Source organism: Myripristis murdjan, chromosome 2, assembly GCF_902150065.1.
Source record: "Myripristis murdjan chromosome 2, fMyrMur1.1, whole genome shotgun sequence".
Classification (NCBI taxonomy): Eukaryota; Metazoa; Chordata; class Actinopteri; order Holocentriformes; family Holocentridae; genus Myripristis; species Myripristis murdjan.
The window spans coordinates 16,068,649-16,086,131 of NC_043981.1; the positions used below are offsets into that span (position 1 = coordinate 16,068,649).

Here is a 17,483-nt window from a genome sequence, read left to right on the forward strand (position 1 = left end):
AATTAAGTGATGCGGTGATCTGCTGCTAACAGCTGGACGTGGAGCTCGGATCAGCAATCTTCTCCCCTTACTCAGCACAATCCCAAAAGTCTGGGCGAGGCGAGGCGGGGCGGGCGTAATCTGAAGGCTGGTAATCTAATTCCCCGGGAAAATCTACTCACACCACCATAAAAAAAACACATATATATGTATTTAGACAGCGATTAAATAAATGTACGACAACATATTGCGCCCTGAATTTTGCACCAAAGATTATCTCTGAGGACTGGACCAAAAAAAAATAAAATAAAATGAAAAAGCTGAGGGCTGGGAATTTGCAGGGCTGCTTCTTTGTCGGCGTTTCAGCTCTCTCCCGAGTTCAAAAAAGATCAGCGCTGAGAGGATTTGCCGTGACTCGGCTGCCACCTCTGACATGTGAATGGAAGAAACATCTGGAATTAAAACGGAGAAACCCGACCTCTGGTGCTCTTGGCTTCCACATCATCAATCTCACGCCGAGTGCATTCAAGGACTTACTGGGCGTAAATTAAATGTAAATTATCTCAAGCCACCTCATCTGCCTCTGCTGCAGTCGGTGATTTCCTACATTTCCCACAATGCATTTTAACCCGTCAGAGAACGAGCCTGCACATGTGGATTCAGGTGTTTCAGGGTGGATTATTCCTTTAAATTGTCTTTAAAGGCAAAATAAACTAGCAATGTACCTTGTATTGTTTTGTATTCTTATGTTGCTGTTGTATTATGTACTAATATATCCATACTTTACGTTTTGGGCAAAATAATGTTTTATCGACTTACCCAGTCGATACCATTTTCATTTTCTCAGATCCTGTGTGTAGCTTTTTGTGTTAGCTTAGCATAAAGAGTTGTACACAATGGGAGTCGTTAGCCTAGCTCCGTCAACTTCTCCTAAAACGACGTGCATTTCAAAACAACATGAGCTGCTGTGTGAATAATACAGCTTCAGCGTTGCTGCAAGGGTTTATTTTTTCACTTTGATGGAGCCAGGCTAACGACTCCCATAGACTTCAAGTGTTTATGCTAAGCTAACATGAAATGCTACCTATAGGAACTGAACCAGTGGACGTACAGAGGTGAAAATGGTATTCAACATCTTGTCACAGTCTGGGAATGGCAGTAAAAGGGTATTTTGCCCAAGACTTTGGAGGATATAAGCTGCCTTCTGTTTAAAACAAAAGAAATTGTACTTGCGGAAGCGTCACATTACGCTGCTAAAATGTCAGTTTTCCTATTTATTAAGCTGTTACTATTACTTTTACTACTGATTTTTTAGTACTGCTTCTATTTATTTATTTCTATTTAACCACACTGACAGAGGCCAGTGTAACGACAATAAAGTTCACACTCTTTTCTATTCTATTTGGGAAAATGTGTTCCTATTTGTGCTGACGCTGAAAAACAATACATTTCCGATATCCAAACTTTTCCAATTTATTTTCCGCCCCGACTGAATGAAAACTCCAGGCTCATGAGGAACATCCATCAAATTAATTTATTGCCGTTTGTCATTATTTCAAGGTACAACACGTCCGACAACATGGAAAAGACACAGAGATGGGCGTCATGTCAGCCAGCTGAAACAAAACGTCGACCAGGAAACACACCCGTCCACCGACACACAGTACATCAACGCCCGGCCTGTGTCAGACATGGTCACGGTAAACAGGCTCTGAGGTAAACCAACCAGAATGTCAGTCGTCACAGGAACTAAACATGAACCCAACATTATCATTATCACACGTGCATTTTTTTTTTTTCAGTTTACAACAAACCAACAGACCATGTCGCTCGGATTCAGTCCAGTTAAAACAGCGATTCATGTTAAGTCTGTCCCGCTAATCCAATCAATTAGGGAACAACCGCTGGAGCCAAATCCAATCAACATCCTAAACACACCCCAAGATACAATAATCGTACTAATTCAATCACACATACCCACAATTATTATGAGTGTAGCCTTCTGTTTTAATTAGGGATTATTTTGTTTCGGGTGGTGAATTAAGTCAGTATTCGTCAGTACCAGAAATCAACCTCACGCCAAGTTGTGTTAAATGGAGCTGTGGTGGAAATGAAAATTCATAAGCGCATAATCAACATCAACACAACATAGTGAAGAGTTTCATCCAGAAAGTAGTTTGAAAGATCAAGTGAAACTGACTCATGTATGTTTTAAAGAAAAGCAGAAGACAAAATAATGTACATTAGAGAATACTGAATGATGAACTTGAAATGTTTTTGCTATTTTTCCCCCACAAAAGCAATGTACAATGTTGTGGAAATGAACTATTCAGTTTCAGAGATGATATTACTTCACTGCATAACAGAGCGTCAGACACGTACGGTCACAAAACCCACCAACAACCAGGGGACAGACTGGAAAAAAACAAGACGACTGCAATTTAAAATGGTGACCCATTGCCATTTGTTTAAAAAAAAAAAAAGTTCCATTCTTTCGGCTGCAGTAAAAAGCTGGAAAAACACCACTTGGGTCATAAAATGTCCAAATCAAAAGTGAGGAGTGAGTGACTGGTAGAAATTTAATACATTTCAGACAGGAAAACACAATTTTAACTGACTTTTTTTCCCCATTTCCAACAAGATTATTTTCTAGAGATTTATTAGTGTACATTTTTAAAGTAAAGTAAATAAAATAGTGAAACATCACTCAAGTATGGTGAAGTTAGTCTAAAGAATATTTATCAAAAACCTGACTTATGATGTTAGATTTGCCTTTAATGCCAGAAAATGTGAGCAAACTTGATAAATGAAAAATCTGAGCGTGTCCTTCCATGACTTTTTTTTTTTTGAGGATTTTGGATTTTCAAACTGCCTTTTAGCCGACAACTCGACGACCTCGTGCATCGGCCTTTCCGGCGTTTCAACATTAAAAAGAAAAGAAAAAGAAAAAAAAAACAAAAGCCGTGATATCACAAAAGGCTCGGTCATCGCTGAATCCAACCTTAAGCCGTCGCTCCGGCTGGTACGTGCCGTTTGTACATAAATAGGCTGGAACTGCTGTAAACGGGTTAAAAAAAGAACGGTTACAGTAGCGGAGCAGATGGCGCGGAGAAGCCGCTTTCAGCATCACAGGAATAATAACAACAACCGTCTGCAGCGGCCTTTAATAAACTCTTAAATACACCCGGCTTTATAAATTCCCAAACTGAACTTCTGCTTTCATTATTTCACCAAAAAAAAAAAAAAAAAAAAAAAAAAAAAAACACTGGAAGGTATTAAAAAGATTCTCAGCAGAAATTTGGCATCACCTGCGCTGAATACTGCACTGGCAAAAACAATAAAATTAATACAAACGCACAAAGCCACAGAGAGCATACTGACTAATGAGCGTATCGTCAATGTATTTCTATTGAATGTCAATGGGGAAGTGCGATTTCAGTGCATGTACGTAACCAAAAAAAAAAATCAGATTTTTCATAATTCCACTTTCCAGAGTCTATTTCTTTGACTGAACTGGATGATTTTAGTCAGTTTTTCTATGATTTGATGTGTTATACTGACGGTGGCTGGGCTGAAGATAACACCACAAACTGTGAACATTACAAAACAAACATAAATATGCAGTATTGAGTATTGATGAACATTATTTTTTTTTCACACTTTTCTTTTCAAGACATGTCAGTCCCCCCCGAATTCATCTTCCATTGTTTTTCCAACACTTGAAACCAAGCGCAGAGTCTTTAATACTGACACTCGGCTCGGAAAACACAAATCGCTTTCAGATTGTCTTCGAAAAACCAAACTGACCTCCGGTTTAGTTTTTGCTTTTCTTGTTAACCTTTTGCTAAAGACACAGGTCGAGGAAAAGGGACCTTCAAAACAACGTTTCCTGACCGGGAAACATTTACATCAGGGCAGAAATGGTTTGCCTTTGACATAAAAAGGTCCTGACCCAAAATATCAGATAAAACGATATTGTGTGTGTGTGTGTTTTGTGTCTCTATCGGGCCAAACCGCCAGAGGAGGAGCACAAACGGCAGCCCTGTGCTCTTATTTTGTTTGACGTCATGCAGCTCAGACCGTCTCCGTGTTCATCAGGACGTAGTGTGTGTTTGGGGAACACGTGTGCTTCGAGGTCACAGGTCCAGCCCAAAGTCTCTGTCAGAGTGAGCGCTCTGTCCGTGTTCAGTCCTATCTCTGGATCCGAGGCTGCCGCGGCGGTCAGTTTCATAGAAAAATGTCAGTTTTTGCAGCGACCAGGGCGAAGCTGGCGGCTTTTACAGTTTGACCAGGAAAACTGCTCGTCAGGACAGAGGAGCGGTGGCTGTTAGGCTGCCGGTGGGTCGGCGGGAGAGCGGGTGAACCTGGCAAAACACACCTGTGTTTGGCTGCCGGCTGCGGTTAAAGGAGAACACCGGTGTTGTGAAGATTTACAGCTCGTTAACATCAGTCTAAGTCTAGTTTTGATTTCTCTAAATTAACTGTTTTGGGGTTTTAGTGGTTAATTTCAAAAAGTGAGTCAAAAAACTGCTGTCATGCCATTTTGATACAAGATTACTAAATTCAAAAGTAAAGTCTTTCTGAGTGAAGCATAACAAAATGCTGATATGAAAAAAACTCATGATAAAATAAGGACAAAACAGATTTTTTTTTTTCATATCATTCTGGTTTGTTTATCCAAACTGTGGCAGCAAATTGCTTCTTTTGAAGGAGGGAAACACCACAGACGAGCCTGGACTGTCGGGACTTAAAAAAACACCGGTATTAGCCTTTAATTTCCCACTAAATAATGTTCATTTCTGTTTTTTTTTTTCATTATCAATACAAAACAGGCTCCTTCATGTCGGAGTCACAGTCGCTAAAGATGCTTAATTTCTGTTTTCTGCTTGAAATTTCCGCATCTTCTATTGTTTGATGTGTGTTTATGTCTCTATAAGAAGCTGGTAGTTCTGTGTGTGTGTGTGTGTGTGTGTGTGTGTGTGTGTGTGTGTGTGTGTGTGTGTGTGTGTGTGTGTGTGTGTGTGTGTGTTGTGAGTCGGTCCCGTCTCTCTAACAGCAGCAGATGGAGCTGCCGGCAACCTGTCAACATGATCCTCCGCCCTCCTCGTCATCCCATTGGCCGCTGCACGTGTCCGTCATCGCAAAGCCGGCTGATCCCGGCTCTGTGATTGGCTGTCACCGGCACCGGGGAGGGGGGAGGGGGAGGGGCATGCATCAGCACTGAGGAGGAACGAGGCCCCGCCCACCTTAAGTGATCTTCTCATGCTGGATCTGGTAGTAACACGCCTGGGAGGAGACACACACACACACACACACACACACACAGAAACACACAAACATTTGTAAGCAGCCCTACACATTCATTTACATAAAAACTGTAACATCGGTGACTCATAAAATTAAATTTGGAGCTTTAGTTTAGTTTGAATTTGAATAAAACGGTTAAAAAGTTTCAAATTAGACAGAATTGACCTTTGATTACAGCGCCCCCATCAGGCCAATCAGTGCAGGTAAAGTGTCAAAATGCACTTTCCCTTCAAGTTAAATCAAAATAAGAAAACTGTGGTCTGAAATATCTTTTTTTTTTTAAACTGATAGAAACAAACAGCTGCTGTAGATATTTTGGGGGTAAAACTTTACAAATAATTTTCCAGACTTTCTCAGACGAGGAGGGGTTTTCTGCAAGTCAGGATTTGAAAGTTACCCGGATAAACACAGAAAAGATGACGCTACATCCTGCTGATACTGATTTGAATATGTAAAACAGAAAAGAAAAAAAAGAAAAATTGAATATTTGGTTGCTTGGCTGATTTAGTCACGCCTGGTTATTTGATGTTTGCTGATAATAAACAACATTGCAGAAGATATTTTGTTACACATTTTAAAGTGGGGCCAAAGTTGACAAAATGCATCATTTCAGTCGACATCAATAGTTTTTCTGATATCATCATCAAATAATTATGTGATATTTAGAGTCTATTTTTTACTTCTGTGTGAAATCTGAACAGCCCAGAATGCTTATACCTGGCGATTTGATTGATAGTTTGAGCATTTTTTATATGTAAATTATATTGAGGGAAAATTATATTGAGGGAAAACATAATTTTTACTTACTGCTTATTACTTACTCGATCAATACTTTTTGAATGATCTGGATAATTTGTCAAGTAACAGTGCGATCCAGCTTCCAAGAAAATCCCTCCCTAGTTTGACTTGTATGTGTTTGATGTGTGTGTGTGTTTTATGTGTGTGTTACCTTGAGTGTGGTGAACATGATGCCGTGCTCTCCGTGCTGCACGCAGGGGTCCATCAGGTCCTCGATGAGGCTGACCTCTGACCCCAGGTTCCTGATTCTGAGGACGAAGACACAGCGCTCCGTCAGAAACACCGACAGGAAGAAGTTCTGCAGTTTCTCTTTTCTCTCCGATCACAAACAAATTTTTTTTTTTTTTTCTGAGGCTCAGAGTGACTCCAGATTTGGAGGTGGGCAGGCGCCAACTTTTCCACTCCATTCCTGCAAATTTTCTTTTTTAAAAGTCCAGAATTTTTTCTCGAGCGTTAATATTTTTTTGACTCTATTTGCAGCCAATATCCAACATGTTGCATCCTGATGGAGCCACAGCAACATGATGCTCAGTTTGTCCTGAGAAGATGATTATTACATTCACATTGAAAATGAGCACAGACGTTATTTTTACTCAACTTTTCCAGAATGCAGATCCTAAAATATTATATGCACTTTCAGAGTAAAGAAGTGGAGAAATCTGGAAAAAAAAAAAAAAAAAAAAAAAAAAGACCCTGAACACTGTGACATTTTTTTGTGTTTCAAGAAATAGAACTTATAATATCAAATTAATTTTCCAAATGATTTCTGCATATTAGCACTGGAAAAAAAAAACTATGTATGGAAAACCGTGGCCGGTTTGATTGTTTCTGAGTCTTAAAATCCTTCAGATTATCATCACATGCTTTTTTTTTTTTTTTAAAGTGTGTGTGACTTTTTTCCTCCAGTTACTTTCAGTGATTTTGTCACAACAGGCGTATTTCTTCTGTTCCTCTCAGCTGTTTTTTTTGTTTGTTTGTTTGGTTTTTTTATCTCCCTCTCGTTACCTAACTAAACTTAATTAAATATCTCACAGGCTGTTTGTTTGTGTTGCCTGGCGACAGGGATGATGTAATGCCCCTGGCAGCCTTTGAGATCATTTTCGTTATCTTTAATTCTCACCGGAGCGCTTCACACTCTGCTGTCTGATCACAGCCTGATATGTTCAACAGGGCATTATGTGCAATTGTGTGTATGACGAGTGAGGTGTGTGTGTGTGTGTGTGTGTGTGTGTGTGTGTGTGTGTGTGTGATGTTGCTGACCGAGCGCGCAGCACCACGTAGAGGAAGACGGGGAAGAGGTCGTCCATGGACCACAGGAAGTCCTGCTTCAGCATGGACAGCACTTCCTGTGTGATCTCCTCGAAGGTGAGCTGGATCACCTGCAGTTTGTCGGACGGCGTGAACGTCGTGCTGCAGGGGAACAACAACAACGTTACGTTCAAAACCTGTTTTTGTTTCACACAAAGCGAGGGATCTACCTCTCCCTTTGTGGATTTCAGACCCACATGACACACGGTGTGAATAAGACAGCTTTGAAGTTGCTGTGGGGTTTGTTTCTTCACTTATATGGAGCTAGGCTAACGACTCCCATAGACTTCAAGTCTTTATGCTAAGCTAACAGGAAATGCTGCCCATAGGAACTGAACCACTGGACGTACAGAGGTGAAAATGGTGTCCAAGATCTTGTCTCAGTCTGCTAAGTTGGAAAAAGGCTATGTTATCCAAAACGATGCAGTATTCCTTAAAGATGCATGAGACTTTACCATGTTTTAAAACTAAACAACTCGTACCTGATCTGCTGCAGGGTTTCCACGGCGGAGGCGAAGCAGACGTCCTTGGTGCTGGACAGAACCTGAGGGAGACGTTCAGGCCACATCAGCTTACATCATCACATCAAACTAACCCTAAAAATAACTGATCTGCCACGAATAAGAAGTTAACACACATTTTCAAAGAAATATGGTAAACTTACTGTATTCAACACACCTTCACGGTTCATAGTTACTGTGGATAGTGTTCTGCTCACATACAGAATTGATCAAGACCACATACAGATCTGTTTTTATCACGTCCATGTTTTATCACCTGCATGCTTTATCACTGTGCAAATAAAAATCAGCCAGTAAAGTAGAGCGTACCTGCTGCTTCTCCCCTGGAGCTGGCATGGAGACGGGCCAGAACTTCCTGAGGAATAAAAAAAAAAAAAAAAAAAAAAAACACACAGGAAGACACCGCTTAGTGTTAACATACAAACAGAAAAAGCGGGTTGATATTCTGTGAACCCGTTCATGACACTGCACAGCGCTAATGACCCCAAATATTCTATAACAGCTGCTTCTTGACAAACTGCCTTCACTTAACTGAAATATGATTTACATTCTGGTGTTTCAAAATGTCTAAAATGTCAGGTGGCTGAAAATCCCCTGCAATATAAATTTTTAATCAAATATGTACTTTTGAACCCACAATTATTAATATTTTTAGGTGTTTATTAGTGGTAAAGACAGTGAGACCACATAATGTAAATTTTTGTTTGCCAGTAAGGAAAGAAATTGTTTATTTAGGCAAAAAACAATCCGAATCCATCAATACTGACTCTATATTGCATTATAAGTCCACTTTGGTTTTTAATTTTTGTCACAATAAGACTGAATATTTTATAATTATCAAGAGAAATGTGGGGATTCATTTCCTTTATCGATTCTTCTCTGTTTCATGTATGATGATCAGTTCAGCTCTGTCTGACTCTCATTGTTGTTTTAAATGCAGTGCAGACACATTTTTTGCCGTGTGTGTGTAAGTGTGACCGCGGGCTGTGCGGCGTGACGTACTGCTGGACGCCCAGGAAGGCGAGCAGCGCGAGGTCGGGCTGCTTGTTGAGGCGGAGCACACACTCCCAGTAGACGTCGTCCTCGCGCTCCTTGTCCAGGGCGTACAGGGTGAAGAGAGGCGGGTAGAGGCGGGGCAGCAGGACGGGCAGCAGCAGGGCCGAGCTGCTCACCACGCGGCTGCACACACACACACACACACACATACACACACACACACACACACACAGGAGGTTTAACTGTGTTCAAAAAGGCACCATTCGAGTGGACAGCAAAAAAGGTCAAAACAAAAGAAAAAACAACAACCTGAAAATACAAAATTAAAAATGAGAGCTGGTAAACAAATCAAAGTGACATTTTTTTCCACTGAAACCTGTAAACATTTTCTTCACAAACAGGGAGAAAATTAATCGACAACTATTTTGAAAAGAGATTAATTGTTTTGAGCCATTTTTATGTTGATAATTTCTGAATTCTCTGATTGTAGCATCAAAAATGTTTAATCTTCTCTGGTTTATTTAGTCCTTTGATCACAGAGAACTAAATATCTTTGGGTTGTGGATTATTTCATTTTTCATTTGGTCCATTAAATGTCATTTTCTGACATTTTATGGACCAAACAAATAATCAATTAATCACAAAAATAATTGACAGATTCATCAATAATGAAAATGATTGTGCGTTGCAGCTCTTAAGGCAGTGAATGGAAGGATTTATAATAAATGATGCAAACCCCTGAACCTTCAAATTATGTCCTCTCTCCATCTATAAAAACAAAACAAATCTAATTAGAATCCGTGAATGAGTAAAAAGCTGCTTAATTTCCCTCAATGATAAATTTAGTAAAAATTGCACTGATGGTGCACCAGTTTTTGTGTTTCAGAATTTAAAAATTTGACCACGAATTGAAAAGCTCACAACTGAACCCGTCTTTGGCCTGAGGCACAGAGTTATTATAGTTTCGTATTTTCATTATTTTTTAATTATTGTTCAGTTTAGTTTTGGTTAGTTTCCAGAGGGATTTGCTTGTTTAATTTTCATAGTTTTTATTGTTCGAAAATGTTTAGTTTTAGTTTAGATTTTGTTAGTTTCAGTACCCGGGTTTGGGGGACTCGAGCGGGGCGTCGGTCGAGTCCGGATCCTTCTTGTCCTGCGGCTCCGTGGAGGGCTCAGGGATGAGACCGCCCTCCTCTGGCAGGTCAGGGAACAGGAACCTGCAGGGACGCACACATATGAACAACATTCATCACCAGATAAAATCACAACCAGCCAAAATGCTGAAGAATGTGCACTCAGTGTCACTTTATGAGGTCCACCTGTCCAGTCTGATGCAGTTCAGGTCAACAGCTCTGCCACAAATTCTACCTTTAAAGAAGGTTTATAATGTTCAGTTTTTGTTGGAGAATGTGTAAATTTAATTCTGTGTTTATTATTGAGGTTGTAGTTTGCAGAGGTCTGCTACCGGACTACATTATACTGAGAGGTGTTTCTAATTTTTTGTCCTCGTCTATTTAATATACATGAGGGGGGACAGAATAGTGGTAACAGCTGTCAGTAAAATGCAGTACAGGCCAACAGCAGCACTAACTATGAGCTCAATGCCAAACATAGAAGTGAATGAACGCCTCTGTTACTGTGACAACAAGACAAGGTGAGCATTATAGGCAACAGGAGAGGAAACTTTATGGCACAACAGCTGGATTAGATTAGATTAGATTGTGCAGGTCGACCTAATACAGTGGTCACTGAGTGTATATGCATAAGTAAACTGCAAACATAAGCATCCAAACATGTGCAAAATTCTATTAAAACTATATAACCTGTAACTGTAAAGTTATGATTTTCCACATTATCTGCTAAAATGTGTCAGTCCAGCAGGATCGAAGGTGAAGTTTGAGCAGATCAAGCCTAAATACTGACAGTCGACTTTTCAGCTCCCTTCAACCTTTATTTAAGACCAGAGAGATGAGAGAGAACACAAACAGACTGCCAAATGGAAGAGTACATTTGTTCTTTTGTGATTTAAAAAACAACAACAACAAAGAAACATATGTTTCTGTGCATCAAGGGGAAAATTTGGAAGAAATTTGGAAATTGGATATTTGCAAGAAATATTTCAATGTAAAATTCAAGACAGCCATTAAAATTTGAAGGCTTAGACCCACTGATATTTAAAAAAATATTTTAAAGCTGTGAAAGCAGCATTGCATACATATGACATATATATGTTATATATATTATTCCATTAAAATATTTTTGAAAAGTTTCCTCCTTTGAGGTCTCAGAAGGTTTGATTCTGACTCGGTCCAGAATTCCAGAATTCCCGTCACAGAGGAGCATCGGAACGCCGTCACAAAGCTCCTCTGTGACGTCGGCGACACACAGCAGACACCTGGACCTGCGCGTGTGTCCCGACTTTCATTTCCAAAGTGATCGCCTACAGTAAGCATGTCACTGAAGCAGGTCAACAACCAGAGGAGGACGGGCTCCTCACAGCTCCGTCCGGCTCCACAGAGCCTCCACCAGGCTCCCATCACCCACATTCACACCAGGTATGGACATTTTCCCTGCTGTCTACACAACTTTCTAAGGGACTTTCTGACTCTCTCTCTCAGGTCACATCTTGCTCAGCTGCTCTCTGCTTTTGTTTCCATTTTTTGGAAGAAATCAAGCCAGTTTGTTCAGGTTGCAAAGGGTTCATTCAATTTAAACACAGGAAACGTGACGTTGATCCAGGTTTCAGACGGTTACATTTGGTTTGACAGGTTTGATGTTCAGAGTGACAGCGCTCGCTCTCCTGTGATGCTGCTTTCATACAACACTTCCACAAACAGCTTCCATCAAATAACGGAAATAAGACACGACACATTATGATTTACTCATTTAGTGATAATAACAGTAAAACAGCAGCGTGCTGTTATTCTGTATATCAGCACTCACTGAGCGCCTCTTGTCCAATCAGACTGAGCCACTAACAAACTGCTGCATCATGTCTGACATGTATGGTGCTACATTATATTTGTTCTTTTGCTCTAATTATGTTGTTGCTGTAGTTTGTGATGTTTGGACAGCTGTTGATGTATGACTCTTGACCTTTAACCTTCAGCTCCACCAGAGCTGAGAACACGCTGAGGGAGCAGCGTCAAAATACCGAGGAGCAACAACGAACTCCTGAGGAGCTCCAAAGCTCCTTCACCTCTCAGGAGCAGGAGGAGGAAGCTCCCAAACAGACCTTCATCCCTGTTGACCCCCAGCTCTCCAAGGGCAGATTCAGCCGCCAAAGGGAGCTGTTCAGGGCCAACCTGAAGAAAAGGAGGGAGTGGATGATCGAGCCTCCTCCTGAATTTAAAAAGGCCCAGGAGAGGAAGAGGAGGGAGGAAGAGCTCCGAAAAGAGAGAGACAGGAGGGAGGAGGAGGCGGCCAGAGAGAGAGAGGCCTGTGCAAGAGAGGCCTATGAGAGAGAAAAAAGAGAGAGAGAGGCCGAAGAGAGAGAGAAAAGAGAGAGAGAGGCCGAAGAGAGAGAGGCCCAAGAAAAGGAGGAGGAGGAGGAAGAGGCAGCAGGAGTCCCAGAGGCAGAAGTGGAGCTGAAGCTCGGCTTCTGGGAGAAGCTCCAGGCCTGGACCTTCAGGAAGCAGAAAGACCGCAACCTGAAGAGGATCTCCAGGACTCTGAGGCAGGAGCACAACTGCTGCAGCTGTGAAGGTAAGTCAGGTTAGGAGTTGTATCCCCCTCAGGGATGTGGAGCTTCACACACACATTGTTGTATTTTTTCAAAGTGGTGTGTGAAACCATTAACAATAATATAGTCAGTCTCCAATTGATTTAAATTTAACATTTATTTCTTTTTTTAAAATTATTTATAATTTAATATAACTTAAACAGCTCAAGGACATTCATGCAATATTGTTTGAGCACCTTTTGCACCGTCAACTTAAAATAATGTTGTTTTTTACAGAAGGGCTGAAGTTTGCTGAGCGGCAGCAGTGGAAAAGAAAGAAGCTGCTGAGAAAGGAGGAGGAGAGACAGAAGAGAGAGGAGGAATGGAGGGCTCAGCAGCTGGAGAAGGCCAGAGAGAGAGAGAAAAGAGAGAGAGAGGCCCGAGAAAAGGAGGAAGAGGCAGCGTCCACGGCAGCAGAGGAGGAGCTGAAGCTCGGCTTCAGGGCGAAGCTCCAGGCCTGGACCTTCAAACAGGAGAAAGAAAGAAACCTGAAGAAGATCTCCAGGTCTCTGCAGAAGGAGCACGGCGTCTGCTGCAGCTGTGAAGGTAAGTCAGGTCGCTCACTCAGCAGGAGGAGTGACGGCAGCGTGGCCTCCTTCAGAGCCGCTGCAGCTCCATCACACTCCACACTCACCTGTCCACCTGTCCACCTGTCCCTTTTCTCCTGCAGTGGACGGCTGCCCGGAGGTGGCTGAGCGGCAGCAGTGGAAGAGGAAGAAGCTGCTGAGGAAGGAAGAGGAGAGACAGAGGAGAGAGGAAGAATGGCGAGCAGAGCAGCAGGAGAAGGCCCGCAGAAGAGAGGAGAAGGAGAAGAAAGCAGAGTAGAAGGAGGACTTCTCGGGCCCATCCTCATTTTTTTAAATTTTTTTTTTAATTCATCTTGAAAACAAAATCTCCTCCTGATGAGACCTTTTGTCCTAAACTGAGGAAAGGATCCCGGGGCTGAAGTCAAACCAACTTCACCTTCAGGATCCTTTCCCATTTTAACACACACACACACACACACACACACACACACACACACACACACACACACCACCACAACCCTTCACTCCTCTCAATCTCCACACCCCTTAAACCCTACACACTCATGAACACCACACATATACACACACACACATGCACACACACACACACACACACACACACCAGCACAACCGTACCCTTCACTCCTTTCAATCTCCACGCCCCTTAAACCCTACACACTCTAACACCACACACACACACACACACACACACACAAAAGGTCTCATCATGATTGGCAGATTAGATTTTTTTTTTCAAGATGAATGTGCGCTCTTAAAAAGGACGTCAGCAGTTTATTTTCCAGCGCTCCACACGTCCCGGCCTGGGAGCCGGGACGTCCTGAAAAGCTCCACGTCCTTTTTAAGAGTGCACCTCGGGCGGCACGGTGGCTGCTGGTGAAACACTGCGGCCTCACAGCGAGGGGGCGGGGCTTGGGCTCGCGGCCCCGCCCTCTCTGTGTGGAGTTTTCGTGGTTCTCCCCGTGTCTGCGTGGGTTTCCTCCGGGCACTCCGGTTTCCTCCCACACTCCAAAAACACGACTAAATTTGGCCCCATCAGTAAAATCAATTGTCTCTCCCTCAGCTGAGGCTCCCTGATCGCTGCTTTTTACTGAATAAGTCTCTTTACTGCACTTTGTTGGCTAGATGCTGTTATTTCATATTTTATTATAAGTTCTGCCAGTTAAATTTTGCTCAGAGAAGGAAGGAGGACATTATTTCAAAAATCACACATGAAGTGCAATTATAAGGAAGAGGATTTGGGCCAACACAACAGTAAATACATAAATAAACACATAAATAAACGGAGTTCTGAGATTTATCTCAGAAAAAAGTCATAATTTTGACTTTTCTATCATAATTCTGAGAGGAGGGGGGCGCTCGTGAGCAAGACATGGAATAGGAAGCGTTTTTCAGAGCTCCTGCAGAATCAACAATATTTTTTCCAACAAACAGCTAAATATATGTGAAGATCAGTCCAAACGTGTGCGAAAGACAACACAGGGGGGTGAACAATCGAACTGCATGCTGAGCGTGGATTTGAATGGCGGAAAAGCTTCAAAAATACAAATACAGCAGCCAAGCTAAAGCTAACAGTTCACGGCCTGCTAGAACCGCGAGGCAGCGCACAACAGGTGATTCCGACCAACCCTCGCCCACCCGGTCTGAAAACTCAGATATGTCTGCTGAAGGTATTAAAGAAGAGGTCTTATCTTCCTTGAGAGGAGAGATTTCCAAAATCATAAGGGATGAACTTAAAAGTGCGCTGGCGGATGACTTTAATGCTCTTAAATCAAAATTTCAAGGACTGAGGTCTGAAGTTGCCAATAATACAAAGGCAATGCGTGCAGAAGTAGACCACCTCAAAGCAGACATACAGGATGTGAAGGACGGATTATCAACATGGTCCGATGAAGCGACATCGCTGCAAGCCACGGTATCCAGCCTTAAAAACCAGATGACAACTCTTAAAGACCGATGTGAGGACATGGAGGGGAGAATGAGACGGAACAACATCAGGATAGCAGGCATAGAAGAACATCCGAACTCCAGCTCTCCTAAAGCGGTCGCTAAATGTATCAGAGAAATCCTACAGCTGGACCGGGATGTAAAGGTGGAACGCTCACACCATGTACTCGCCACCAGAAATCTTGGAGACCGGGAGAAACCGCGAGTGATCATCGCCAAGTTACATCATGATGAAGACGCCGTGGAGATCCTACGGAAAGCACGGGACAGAGCTCCACTATCTTACAACGGACACCGAATTGCCATATTCCCCGATTACACCACCAGTGTTGCCAAGGCCAGAGCTGCATTCACGGATGTACGGAGAGCGCTGCGAGGTCGGAAAGGGATCTGCTATGGTCTGCTCTACCCAGCCAGACTCCGAATCACACACCAGGACGAGGACAAGGAGTTTGTGGACCCCCAAAAGGCCATGGACTATGTGAAGAACATCCTCCCAGCAACAGAGATGGAAGGCTGAGAACCGGTTATGATAATGACGAGAGACTTTTACCTTACGGACAATTCTTCTTTGTTATCCCCATATTCTGTTATAAATACTAGTCTAATACCGGTTCACTTGTGAAATTTCATGTGGGGTCATTAACAGTGCAAACTATATTCCATATAGCTATACCAGTATGTCCCATGAGCGACACAAGGTCGTGGTAGTTCTCACTCTCATCATTTATTATCATATATCTTACTTAAGTAGTTATTATGAGAGTATAGGTTATTTATAACTCTCAGTCAGAGTCTGGTCGTACAAGCAATTCATATAGCGGTAAAGAGCTGCTGTTTGATTTGACATTCCTATGCTCTGCAGGAGCCTGAATGAATGGAAGATGATAATTTTATTTTTATTTTCTTCTTTCTTTGTCTTAGCGCACCCAAAGCACAGTCAATTCCTACCTGGGCTGCGCACATGTGCTGCTTGTTTAGCAGCTAGGGACAAGGTCCCAAGTACTGTCATGTCTGTTAGCAATAGTTAGAACTGGTTTTGTGTTCTCCTTGTTCTGATCCCTCTGTTCCTTGGGGATCCTGAGTTCATTATAGTAACAACAAAGTCACTCCCTTTCTTCATCTACATCAATATTTTCCATGTTGAGGTCAAAAAAACCCTGGTACAGTTGTAGTAATTGTTTTTTAGTCCACTCTGTTTAGTTGTATTGTTTGATTACATTCCTCAAAACCTACATAGCAGGACATGGTTTGTACAACACATTTACCTCCACTTTCTGTTCCTCCTCTTTTGCTATTTGTAATGGAGAATCAAAACATCAATAAAAATTGGTGAATAATGGATAAATTAAAAATCATAAGCTATAATGTGAAGGGCCTTCATAGTCCAATTAAAAAAAAAAGAAGGTATTAAACCAGTTGAAACACATTAACTGCCAAATAGCATTTCTGATGTGGAACATGAAAAGTTAAAGTCATGGGCAGACAAGGTATACTACTCTTCTCACCGCTCGGGGAGAAAAAAGGGAGTTTCCATACTTATACATAGACAAATTAATTTTACAAAAACCTTGATGCATAAAGATGCAGAGGGAAGATATATTTTAGTTAATGGAGTTATTGATGGGGTAGAGGTGTCCTTAATAAATGTATACGCACCCAATGAAGATGAGCCTGGATTTATTAAGACACTGTTCAATACAATATTGAAGTATAGCACTGGTCTACTGTTGATGGGAGGGGATTTTAACTGTGTGATGTCTCAACTAATGGATCGACAACCGCCTTCTAAAGCCCCCCTATCCAGAATGTGTAAAATGCTTAAATATCAAACTACAGAAGCATGTTTGGTGGATATATGGAGAAGTAAGTTTCCAAGAGGTAGGGACTTCACCTTTTATTCAAGCAGGCATGCATCCTATTCTAGGATAGATTATTTCTTTACCTCAAGGGCAGATTTACACAGGATAACAGATATTGAGATATTGCCTATCACTATTTCTGACCATGCACCTGTTTTATTGAAATGGGATATAGGACACAGACTAACAACTAAACAGTGGAGGCTTAATACATCTCTCCTTAATGATAAAGAATTCATCTCCTTCATCTCAGAAGAGTTTAAGACATATCTGGACACCAATGCCTCACCAGAAACAAACCCCCTAATTTTGTGGGATTGCGCTAAAGCATACATCAGGGGCCGTATTATCTCGTTCACATCTGCAAGGAAAAGAAAGAGGGAGGCCAGACAACGAGAATTGGAAGATAAAATAAAAAATTTAGAACAGAAACATAAACAATCTGCAAAAATTAGTATCACAAATGACTGATATGCAACTCGTAGGCAACTTAATAGCC

At 41.8% G+C, this 17,483-nt stretch overlaps 1 protein-coding gene across 2 annotated transcripts in view; it reads right to left on the reverse strand.

The window, feature by feature from the left end:
• Positions 1–1,494: 1,494 nt before the first annotated feature.
• als2b (alsin Rho guanine nucleotide exchange factor ALS2 b) overlaps positions 1,495–17,483 on the reverse strand; it is a 68,421-nt gene continuing 52,432 nt past the window's right edge. For both annotated transcript variants that reach the window (XM_030073196.1, XM_030073189.1), the window contains 7 exons: positions 10,010–10,126; positions 8,916–9,092; positions 8,223–8,268; positions 7,875–7,936; positions 7,345–7,494; positions 6,236–6,332; positions 1,495–5,265 (listed from right to left, as the gene is read on the reverse strand). In XM_030073196.1, the coding sequence (XP_029929056.1) occupies positions 5,227–5,265; positions 6,236–6,332; positions 7,345–7,494; positions 7,875–7,936; positions 8,223–8,268; positions 8,916–9,092; positions 10,010–10,126 (688 nt within the window). In that variant the 3' untranslated portion in view covers positions 1,495–5,226. The remainder of the gene's footprint in view (positions 5,266–6,235; positions 6,333–7,344; positions 7,495–7,874; positions 7,937–8,222; positions 8,269–8,915; positions 9,093–10,009; positions 10,127–17,483) is intronic.